Source organism: Sycon ciliatum, chromosome 1 (genome assembly GCF_964019385.1).
Source record: "Sycon ciliatum chromosome 1, ocSycCili1.1, whole genome shotgun sequence".
NCBI lineage: Eukaryota > Metazoa > Porifera > Calcarea > Leucosolenida > Sycettidae > Sycon > Sycon ciliatum.
Genome location: NC_088643.1, coordinates 43,081,832 through 43,094,074, shown reverse-complemented (window position 1 = coordinate 43,094,074; position 12,243 = coordinate 43,081,832). Strand labels below are relative to the sequence as shown.

Genomic DNA, 12,243 nt, shown 5'->3' with positions numbered 1-12,243 from the left:
CCTGCCCCAATCCTCGCCGAACGCCCAACTCTCAAGATATTGCCGACATTCAAGACCAAGGCCTACCATCACCTCCGCCAGACCAATTGGCTATGGGCCACTGACGTCCACCAGCACTGAGAATAACCGGTTGTCTCTATTATTATCATTTTCTGTTTCTCTCTCTCTCTCACTCTTCCTCTCCTGGGAAGCTCCTCATGCTCATTCTCCCTTTCTCTGTCCATTTCCCCTTCCTGATGCGTAGACCAACTGTTGAACCCGAGACCACTAGGTTGGGGGAGGTTGACCTACCTCATCGGCACGCATGCCAGGCTCCTCTGTGTTGTCAATGTTCGCTTGTCCAATTTTGTCTACCTCCCCTTTTATGTTGCTGGCCAGTGCTTTGTAGTAAAAAAACCAAAAAAACCTCATGAGTGTAGCCGATTGTTGCCAAAAAGCTGGGATTTCCCGATATTATCCACTATGAAAGTCCAAATGCCGCTCAAAACTCACATAATGCCCGTTTTTTCCTTTCTAATGCTCCACAATGCTCTGATGCTCGGATAGTCCCATAATGCCGAATATGATGCCGGCATTATTCGCTGGACCCTACAGGTGGATCAAAAAGGCAGCGTTGTCATGACTACGCTGGATGTGACAGTGCACTTTACAGGCCTGCTATAGCAGGGTATGTCTAGTGGCAATCGGATAAACTGAAACCAGCAACCAAAGATAATCCTCTGACAAGAATACATTGATTACACATACCAAACTGTGGCTAGCAACACATGTAAACAATAAGCCTTTTGCGCGTTGTACAGATGCACGAAATCCCGTAGAATCCCGTAGAACCTAATGGGTGCTGAATGTGCAGGACCCTATTGTGTTTTCTGCTATTTCCACTAAGAAATGAGCCCTGAAGGCATTTGAAACGAAAACCTTTTCTGACAAAGATCTAGCTAGTCATTAGTTCTAACGAAAGTGAAGAAGCTGGAAAAGGGATTGTTTGCCATTAATTATGAGGCTAAAATTGGTCAAATGCGCATGCATAGCACACAATGAACACCCAATCGGGGCTGTACACACCTACGCCCTAGTACTGAACTTCCTACATCTGTACAACGCGCAAAAGGCTTATACCATTAGCAAGGGATTTCCCCCTCAAATAGAGGCAATATCCAGGATAGCTTACAGTAGGATGTATACTGTATCGTGGCCGAAGCTGTAGCATTCCTAGATAGGCTGTTGCTGGCGACACAGCTGAACACATCCCGTCGCATGCCAAGAAAGCTAGCCTTCACGCTGACTATTAGCTTGGAGATGCCTGAAGCGAGTGTCTGGACAGTAACTCCAGTTGTTGAATTGGTCAGTTGCATAGATCCCTGGAGTGAAACATGACCAGAACAGAACACATACTGTAGTCACCATACCAAAACCCCAGGGTCGTATTTGCTCAAAACTCAACTTTGAAAGTACCCCAGTTCTGCATAATTATAAGACCTGGGTTACCTAATGATCTGCTTTATGTACCACAAATATCCCTTACATCTTTGAAAAAACATTCGCACTCCAGTCAGAGGCGGAGGAACGAGCTTGGGAGTGGTCCGGCTGGGTCCCGGGGAATTTCCCCCTGAATTTTTTGGAAATATTATATGAATATGAATGAATTTGGGGATATCGTGGTCAGTGACCACAAACGGAAATCAACAAAAATAGAACAGAGTATTGGTGATAAGATGGTCAAAATGGGTAGCACCGATCCCCGAACGCTTACAAAGTGTGGGCAGATAGAACTACCGACCTTTCTTTTTCTTTCTTTTTTTTTACCATTTCTAGCTTCCTCAGCCTATTGATCGAGTTTCTCGCTCGCTTCCTTTCGACTTGTGGATACTTCTTTTTGAAGTACATTTTCGATAGGAGTGACTGGTGCTGCTTTGATAGAAGGCGAGGTCGTGCTGCAGACATTAGTATGCATTAGAGGGGCAATACTCTTCAAGCACCAAGTCCTGACCTCTAGATTTTTTACACCGGTGTTGCACAAATCCAGTGGACCATCCAGCTGGGGAGAGTGGTCCGACCTGGGCAGGACCAGCCGGACCAGTTCCTGTGGCCCTGCTCCTTGCAAGTAAACTGGAAGAATGTGTGCGGGCAGCTTGCAATGTGTGGAAGCCAATAAGTGACAACTACCCGAGTAAACTCACCAGTTTCCAGGAAATGATCGGACGTGGAATTCCTCTGGCGCCGCACAACAGCTTGACATCAGCATCTAGCTTAGTATTGATTATAAAGGAGCTCGGCTGCACAACGATGACTGGTGGAGCTGTGCAGGTATGACAAACGAAGATGCTTGTTTCATGTTCATCTTATGTGTGCACTCTTCTTTCAGACCTGCTCTCAGTCCGGGTTTTGCATAATACAAAATTGCTAGTACAGAATGTTCAGCTGCTGTATAAAATCATTTCATGCTGCGCAATAGGTTTCAATAACATCATGGACGGCACCAGACGGCACTGTCGGCACCTTGATCCAGTATGGAGGCACATGCTCTGTTCGGGGGCCAAGACTAAGATCAGAATGAACACTATGAGTTATCATACAGTGACATCATGGGTTCGCCGGTTCAAGCATACACGTATACTCATATTATAGCCAAGGATTCATGATGGTTAGGTTTATTCCCAAGAATTCTTTTCAGAACTACCACTTCAACCGACTTACACCGTCATACGTGTGGACTGCAGCGTGCGTTGAAAACATGTTTTATTGATTTTCTTCTTGCCGAAGGAACTGTAGCTGATGAATGCGGCTTAACTAGTACAATGCAAGTGCCCAAAGTTTCACGGAAAGAGATGTACTATAACTGTAGTTATGAGACTGTCCACAGTCCATTCATAAAACGATGAGTGCTGGCTCTAGCGAGCTCCCGTACCGGGTGATTTTTCGTGATTTTATCGTGCACGGTGCAATACCCCGAGATTTGAAACTTGAAAAGCAGGCTGAAAGGGTCCAAAAAGGTACCTCAACTGAGGTTTTGAACCGCACACTGTACTGTTGCCAGTGGAGTGAGACGGCCTGGATTTTCATGGTTTTCCCAATTCAGTGCTATTGGGGCAAAACCTGGCCGAAATCCTATTCTTGTTATGGCTTGCTTTCTGGAGAAATTAACTTCAGAAACATACCGTCAAGTCTTGTATAAAAGCCGCGGCTTCTATGACTTTCTTGGTGAAAAATTTCAGGCTTCTATACAAGACAGGTATTTCTATGTACATGTATGTCAACACTAAAACCAGGCTTATGCGTGATTTGATGGGCCCAAAATTGCGGCTTCTATTCGAGGGCGGCTTCTATTCAAACGCGGCTTTTATACAAGACTTTACGGTAATTGGAAGAGCATTCCATGGGGATTGCCAAAAAATTGTGAAAAACCACAAAATTTGACCCATGTATGGCCAAAAGCTAGGATATCATCTTTTTACGAATGGATGGACTATAGATGCCGGTATTCAAACACCGATGTTGTATACAACGGTTTCATTGCGCCGCCCAAAACTATGCCACTCACCTAGCCCCCGCACAGCAAAGTCATGGTAGATTTTGCCATAGGGATTGGCTGCCACACACGTGTACCAGCCAGACAGTGCATACGTGCCCATCAGCCTGTGGAGCACCAACTTGTTACCAGTGACATTCAGCTGCGAGGACACAGCAGAGAAATCCTGCGCGTCGTCGTTCTTCAACCAGGAGATGCTCGGCGCGGGATTACCACCGGCAACACACTCAACCACTGCGGTTTGGTTGGGTCCGAATGTGATGAGCGGAACAGGCGTCACTGTCGGCACCTTGATCCAGTATGGAGGCGCATGCTCTGTTCGGTGGCCAAGATCAAGATCAGAATGAACACTATGAGTCATCATACAGTGACATCATGGGTTCTCCACTACAAGTATAGGCCCGTGGTATAGCCAAGGTTTCATGAATTTTGTAGAATGCATCGTTGAGGGTCCAATGTTCCAATATGAGCCCATTATGTTGAACCATCTTCTTGTGCTTGCCCACAAAAAAATAGTAAAATGTTCTTACGAGTAGGCTACAGGATATGCCCGAAAAGGCTATTAAGTCCTGCCTCGTGAGTCATGGGTATTATACCCATACTATACCTATGTTTTCACTGGGAAAGCCTATCACACTATGAGCGGCTTGCCCAGTACTGGTGAAAACAGGCAAGTGTTTGCAGTGCTTGGACGGGGTGGCTCACTGGGTTTCAGTGCCAGGACAGGGTAAAACCACCTGGGTTTCAGTGCTAGGCCCTGGGCAAAACCACCCGGGTTTCAGTGAAAGGACCGGGTAAAACCACCCGGGTTTCAACGCTAGGACTGGGTAAGACCACCCGGGTTTCAGTGCTAGGACTGGGTAAAACCACCCGGGTTTCAGTGCTAGGACCGGGTAAAACCACCCGGGTTTTAACGCTAGGACTGGGTAAGACCATCCGGGTTTCGATGCGAGGATTGGGTAAACCCCAGTTCCGGTGCAAGGACTGAATGGTTTGCCGGGTTTCATGGAGTTGCAATGCATTGGCTCATGAGATCATACAAGGCATTGTAGAGAACTTGAGTACCCGTGGCAGCAGCAGTTGCACAAATGTGTGTACTACGTGTACAGCACTGGCTATTGATATACAGTCGACTCCTGATAATAGACTGTACTAGTGCTCCTAGTTTATATGCATCCCTACAAGATATAGTTGATTATAAACGAAATCTGTTCGCTACAAAGAGTCAATTTTGTTTGGTTTCAAACAGGGACATGGACAATAGTTCGGCAATATCACGAAATTCGCTATGCAAGTTTTAGTGGAAATATTATTACTCTTTTTTTTACATATTTTGTAGAAATAGTGATGCCGCGCCCTATTTATGGCTTTTCCCCATCAAACTGTGATTCAGAGTTACGGATATTTCGAAGTTCCGGGCAGTGCCCGGTCCCGAACCATCCAGACAAGTAAGGTATGAGTGTAGTTTTTGATTGGTGCGGTAGTTTCAATGCCTTTCATGCTTTGTGTAGGATATGGGCATTATGGCAGGTGCACATGACCTACCTCCATAGTAGTAAATATGTGCTGGTGGTTAAAATGTTGGTCTCTTGATAACGTGACCAACCGGACCGGTTCCGACGGCCCTGGAAATGATTGTAGTGGAAATTCAAAGGATCTATTCTATGTGCATTCAAATCTACCAAGGCAAATGACCGTGTCTTAGTGGCACCATGTGGCTGGTGGGTGCGCCACTTTGTCACGGTGGAACCGATCCCGTTGGTCAGCCTATGGCCGGACCAACACTTGGCGGCAACGCGTGTTTACTGCCGAGGAGGCCATGTGTACCCACCATATCATACACACAGTATGAAAGACCGTGACTATAATAATATGTGTGGCCGGAGCAATCGAGAACTGCTTCTGCCGGTCCTGTAAATTGTGTCTCAGTATGACTTACTAGTACTCACTTTCTACAATCTTGGGTGCCTGCAGTTGGGACAGCACACTCTGTGGCTCCAGCATCAGTGCCAGCAGGATGAATCCAACCCAGCTCCTCGACCAACAACTGATCATGTCTGCCACTCGTAGATCTTTCAGTGATACATGTACTCAGACTTGTTTACTTACTTGGACTGCACTGAACAGTGCCAGTGGGTGATACAACCTTACGGGCTAAATCAGCTGAAGTACCTCCGTCACTTGCATGTAGGACCTGATGAAATTCCCCTTACGAGCAACAAACTGACCGTAGATCACTATTACTTGTGACAGTCTTGGAAGTGTTTCGGTCTAGCATGATGACTAGCCAGAGGCCCAGAGCAGTGAAGACTGAAGAGACGGAGTGCGATACGCGTCTGTGATCGCTATTGAGTAATTCTCATCACGTCAGTACAAGGGGAGGCCACGTTCTTGTTTCTAAACGCGGATGAGCGAACCAGCCAACTAACTAATTACTTCACTTTACTTTTTACTTGCGTTTATTCCTTCATCCGCTCATCTACCGACCCGTGATGTGTATCACTACCAGAAGCTAGGATTTTGGTTCATTCATGTATGAATATGATCATGTCACTAATATTATCACCTGCGGCTGCAGGCTGCACCATGATCTTGATGATCACTCCCTACGAGTCGACTGACTGTATGTCGCATGTGCACACCTGCTCACTGCATTGTTACCAATGGTTACGGTACTTGCACTTGCAGGACCAGGGCCGTATGTATGTAGCTCGACCATGATTTGATGGCATGAATCATGATACCAAGAGTCAGGACTGAGTACATAACCTGATAACACTGGTTATGTACTCTTGATTATACATGTACTACTAATACTATTATTATACCTACCATGCACCCGTGGTAACCAGTGGTAACGTTGACACCACAGAGTTGTTGGTTGACAGCATGTTGTTGGTTTATACAGCATGTGGCCAGGTGGAGGACCATACAGTGTTCGGAAACAGTGACCTTTCTACATCCATCCACGCCTTGGTAGAGCCCCGGTCGTGCGACCATCTGAACCGTAAGGGTGTTAGACCCGGCTCTGACCCTCTGTATGCTAGGGACTTGTCTTAGGCTTCTTGTTGTTGTACCGTCAGTCGCGTGTGTTCTTTATTCGCTCCTGGGTGTCTTCTTCATGCTCAGTCCTCATAAACTTAGTAGCTTTTTGTTGTGAATTGTTCTTCTTTCATCTCTTTTATACTCTTCATTCTTTCTTTTTCCAACTAACTTCCGTCAGCTCGTCACGTCAGCTGACAACAGTTACTGTCACCATCATGACAGCACTGTAACACGGTGGAGGACAGCATGACAAAAATATGTCCTCTTTACATGTCATTGTAACAAGTGTCAACCAAAAACATGTTTCAACAAAACAAGGTTAACTGGTTTGAGGGAAAGACACAGACGGGAAAAATCTGAAGGAAAAATTGACTGTCACCACCAGGACTCGAACCAGGACCCTCGCCTGTAGCCAGCGATAGGCAGTGGCCCAGCGATGCTCTAACCACTGTCCACTGAGCTATGGTTTTTGTTTTGTTTGTTTTTTATTTCAGTTCGTTGCCTCAACAGTACAAAGTACAAATATCAAGAGGGACGAACGAAAAGAGAAAATAAAACAGAGCAGAGAGGAAGATGCAACTGAAAGGAAAGGAAAACTGAGAGAAACGGAGAAGGAATGTGGACTGGGCGGATTCATGAACCATTACTAGAGAGAAACGGAGAAGGAATGTGGACTGGGCGGATTCATGAACCATTACTAGAGCAGGTCAATGCATGAACAGAAGGGGCAAGTCCGTCGATATTCATGTTTAAAAAATTCCAAGCCTTATATTATTGGTGAAATACATTTTCAAAAAGGAGGGGATATAGGGATATAGTCAATTTGTCGTCATTTAGAGCGTGCAAAAGTTCTGTAGAAAATGATCTAATGTCCTCACTTCCTTTCAAGTGAGCAGGGAGGGCATTCCACATAAGGGATGCTCTGGAGGAAAAGGAATTGTACCCTACCATGGATTTATGCAAGCAAATTGACATATTGTTTGTTGTAGTTCCACGAGTTGACCGCTTAGAGGTGGGCAAAGGGAAAAGACTGCGTAAGCATGATGCAGGCTGAACAATATGACAAATAAACGTAAACGTAAGAAATTGATAAATGCATCGGTATTCAAGGTGTTTTATTTGAAGAGAAGCAAGAAGGGGTGGTACAGCAGCATGATATGAAGCACCGCAGGTAACTCGTACAGCTCTACGGAACAAGGTAAACAATCTCTCCCTGGACTGTGCTGATAGGTGAGATGCGTAAACAGGGAAACAATACTCAAAGTCGGGATGAATCACACTAAGCAGGTACTGGCGACGGGCAAATGCTGCCATTTGGCGGAAGGTGCGTCGCAACGCGCCTATCTTGCGTGACACCTTGCTGGTGAGGTGATCTACGTGTGGAGCAAATGAGAGCTTGTTATCGATAAGGATACCAAGGCAGCGAATTACACTCACTTCCCTTAAGGTAGTGCCGCCCAGCTCAACAAGAACGGGTCTTTGTACGTCAGGAGCATTCTTCGGCAAGATCCTCATGACCACGGTTTTGTCAACATTAACGCTCATGCCCAGTGATCTTAGTTCATTGTGTATCTTAGCGAGAGCCGAGGACACGACATCGGCGCATACTATTGGATCTCGTGAGGAAGCGTACAAAGTCTTGTCATCGGCAAACATGAGGAGCTTTGCACCGCTCCCTGCAGCCAGGTCAGGTAAGAGTCGCACATATAGGTTAAAAAGGGTGGGACCCAAGATTGTTCCCTGCGGAACCCCTCGGGTTACAGGGAGAAGAGATGATGTTCCAGAGGCTATACATACACGCTGGTGCCGGCCGTTCAGGTAGGAAGCGAACCATTTCAGGGCAGAACTATGAATGCTTAAGCTGTGCAAAGTAAAGATAAGTTCCTGGTGCACAACTCGATCAAAGGCCTTGCTTAAGTCAATAAATGCTACAACGGTTGTATGACCCACATCTCTAGCCAACGTCCAGTCATTTACAGCCAAGGTCATGACCTGCACTGTTGATCGCTGGGGCCGGAAGCCAAATTGATGATCGTGTAGACAAGTATACAGGTCGAAGTCCCGCAGCAGTTGGTCAAGGGCAAGACGTTCGAGCATTTTGCTGAGAATGCTCGTAAGCGACACTGGGCGATAGTTGGACGGAGAAGTGTGATCACCCTGCCGGGATTTAAGAATGGGGGTGATATTAGAGATTTTAAAAAGATGAGGGAAAGTCGAAGATTGAAGAGAAGTGTTGAAGATGGCTGATATAGAAGGTGCAATAACATTGGATGTGGCCTTCAGGATACTGGGAAGAAGACAATCGGGTCCTGGTGCTTTGCTGCTGTCGAGGGAGGCAAGTCTTGCCCTGACGTCTGTTACAGTGACTTGCTTAAACATACCAAATGCAGATTGAGGCGGGGGTCCATCTGGGATGTCGTACCTGGGGTTTGGATCAGTCACTATCTTATGGAAGAAGGTGTTCAACTCGTCAGCTGCAACCGCAGGAGGGATGTGGGAACGACATCGATTAGTTATGTGGTTGATAGTGGACCACAACAGCTTTGGGCTCTGTTTATATTTTAGGCACACGTTCTGGAAATGGGAATTTCTAAGTCGACGGTAGAGATTGTTGCACCGAGTTCTCAGAGAGGTAAAACATCGCTGTAATGTAGTGTCAATGCAGCCACTGGCGCGATATCGACGAAAAGCTGATTTCCTCTGGCGGATGAGTGCCAAGAGCTCTGGGGTCATGAACGGGCAGTTCTTCTTGCGCGGTCTTGTGCGTCTACCAGGCTGTTTGTACGGCGCTACCACATCTAGAACAGTGTTGAATTTACCCAACCATTCGTCGAGCATTTCATCGACGTTTGTAGACGAGAACGAAGACAAGTTTGCATGCTCAAGCAGACCTATTAACTCTGGGAAGTTGATATTCCTATAGTCGCGGGTCTTCAAGGTAACATCGTAAGCAGGCAGTTGTGTATTGGACTTTACATCCAATGCTGCATAAACCAGATCATGATCGGAGAACTGGTGTAGTCCTCATCTCAACACTGAGACCGTTCAACATTTTCTTCAGACTTCGTAACTCGCACTTCCTGTGAATCCACACGGGCGGGTGGGACGCAGCCCTCACACTGTAACCCACACACTTCACGTACAAACTAGCACGCGGGGAGCCCCAAGTCATAACATGTTCACTGGTTTACTAGTATCTAACACGTACTACAGACAGTGTACTTCGAAGTACATGACTGTGCACACACACGTACACGCCCATAATGATCCTAACCCCGGGTACGAAAACTACAAGGAGCAAAGAATGCTTCCGAAAGATCTCGGGCATGCCGGCATAGGCTTCAAACATTCTCACATCTCAATTTCACTTCCACAGAGCAATGTAATATTGTTCAGAGCAACCAGGGACAAAATAGAACATGTTACAAACAAAAAAGTCCATTCAGAAAAAGATGATATCCTAGCTTTTGGCCATAAATGGGTCAAATTTTGAGTTTTCGTCACAATTGTTTTGGCAATCCCCCATGGAATGCTCTTCCAATTGGGTTTTTGAAGTCTATTTCTCCAAAGAGCAAGCTATAACAAGAATAGGATTTCCGCCAGGTTTTGCCCCCAAAGCACTGAATGGCCCAATGCCAGGGGTGTGTGCGTCCGTGTTGGACGGGACAAAAACCAGTTTCTGCCGACGGTACGAGTAGGGTCTTTCGCGTCGAAAACTCCCAGATCGTGACTGAGGTGATTTTAGAGCAGATCATTCCTGATCCGCGGATCGTGATCGATTTTCAGCAGTCCAGACAGTCATCGACCTCGGAAGTGGCCAAATGAAAGGATGCAGCGCTTGATGGCGACGTTGTCTTCTATTTTCACCGATCCGCAATCGGTCATGAAACCTGTTTGTGTTGCGACTTTAAATAAAATTCAACACCAACAAACTGCACCAGCTCCGCCACCTCGTCGCTGATTGACAGATGTTTTGGTGAGAGTTGCTCGTTAGACTCGTAGGCCAGCGAGGCCCGTCAAGATCTGGTGCTGAGGGGACAGCGTTTTTATTCCGAGTTTCCGATCATCAGAAAACGGTAATGACTCGGTTAATTTTTCATCCTCCTATTATTGTCTGAACTGGCTCTGCCTTTTGGTATTGAGCACTCTATTGGACAGCCTGGAACCTCTCAAACAGAGAGGTTCCAGGCTGTCCAATAGAGGGCTCAATACCAAAAGGCAGAGCTACATGTAGTTCAAACAGTAATAAGAGGAAAAAGTGTAAAAAATATAATGTAACTCTGGATACTGGTACTAGTGGTAGTGGTACCCACAAAGCAAAAGTGTAAAATTAATGACAGCAGCAGTACTGCAGTTGTGAAAGATTGCATCACGGTATGACTTTGAAAGGTGTGAATGACAGCAGTGGTGAAAGATACTACACAGTCTACAGTAGTTCAAGTGACGCACTGCACTGGAGCTGGCTCTCTGCTACTTGATTTGGTGATGCATCTGGATGGTTTGAAATTCCGAAGGCAGTACCTATTCTCATGGCGATACTTTGACACAATTTCACTCCTCTTGTTGAGAGAGAGGTGCTTGGGACTTGAGTGTTTGTGCGATTGCCAATTTTTCCGCCAGGCATAAGTTGCACCTTTTGCTTTTGTTGTCGCGTAGGCCACTGCTTTGCGGTGGACATAAAATGCTGCATGCCTTCCCTTCATCCTTCTTGGCCCAGACGTGCTGCGAAAGGCGGGTGTCCTTCAGAAGGCTTCTCGTGTTGTCTGTGGCGGAATGATGATTGGTGGTTATAGCAGCGTTGTTGACTCTTGCCTTATGCACAACGCTCTCCGTTAGACACGCTCCGTCCAGTGGGCATAATGCTTTCTTCCGACTGTTACACGTTCTGGCGTCGTTGTCACCTCTGTTGGCTTGTTTCTTGGGTTGTGGGATCATGTTATTGTGTTGCTTGATAATGGTGGCCATATTCTGCATACAACTATAGCTAACTTTTACAGGGTTACCGTTGAAGATTATCGTGAGACTTGAGCCTTTGGGGAAGTGTTTGACCAGTAGCTGGAGGAAGCGATGTCCGACGTCAGTGGCGACATTCTTGCTGAACGGTGGATTTAGCCATTATGATGTTCCGGTGACGATTCCTTTTTTTCTTTTTGTCTCGCACCGTGTTAAGCTCGTCAAAGCACCGTCTACGTTCTCCCGGTATCCACTCCCCCTCTCTCTCTCTCTCTCTCTCTCTCTCTCTCTCTCTCTCTCTCTCTCTCTCTCTCTCTCTCTCTCTCTCTCTCTCTCTCTCTCTCTCTCCTCCCTCCCTCCCTCCCTCCCTCCCTCTCTCTCTCTCTCTCTCTCTCTCTCTCTCTCTCTCTCTCTCTCTCTCTCTCTCTCTCTCTCTCTCTCTCTCTCTCTCTCTCTCTCTCTCTCTCTCTCTCTCTCTCTCTCTCTCTCAGTCTCTCTCTCTCTCAGTCTCAGTTCGTCACTGTAGATCGGAGTCGTCTCTCTGAACACGCCCTCATCGTTGGAAATATCGGTGAGTCTTCTGCTGATCGATGCAGGCAAGTTCTGGATGACTGAGGGTGCATGGTTTGAATGGTACTTCGAAGTAGGTGATACGTCGGCTTGTCATTCGGTTTCCGGTAGCTATCCGGTAGGCAGTACTTTCAGGTGGTCAGGTC

The 12,243-nt window shown here is 46.5% G+C and overlaps 1 protein-coding gene across 1 annotated transcript; it reads right to left on the bottom strand.

The window, feature by feature from the left end:
- Positions 1-1,005: 1,005 nt before the first annotated feature.
- LOC135827345 (muscle, skeletal receptor tyrosine protein kinase-like) lies at positions 1,006-5,947 on the bottom strand. Its single transcript, XM_065339860.1, has 4 exons — positions 5,479-5,947; positions 3,542-3,844; positions 2,181-2,299; positions 1,006-1,361 (listed from the first exon to the last, which is right to left on the bottom strand). The coding sequence occupies exons 1-4, from the start codon at positions 5,582-5,584 to the stop codon at positions 1,122-1,124; spliced, it is 768 nt and encodes a 255-aa protein (XP_065195932.1). The 5' UTR covers positions 5,585-5,947; the 3' UTR covers positions 1,006-1,121.
- Between the last annotated feature and the right edge of the window lie 6,296 nt (positions 5,948-12,243).

Excerpts from the sequence above, each read along its gene's own strand:
- LOC135827345 (XM_065339860.1), bottom strand. The coding sequence starts at position 5,584 with ATGATCAGTTGTTGGTCGAGGAGCTGGGTTGGATTCATCCTGCTGGCA. Across the intron at positions 2,300-3,541 it reads CTTTGCTGTGCGGGGGCTAG|CTCCACCAGTCATCGTTGTG; the intron begins GTGAGTGGCATA and ends ATACCTGCACAG. Across the intron at positions 1,362-2,180 it reads CGATCATTTCCTGGAAACTG|GGATCTATGCAACTGACCAA; the intron begins GTGAGTTTACTC and ends GTTTCACTCCAG.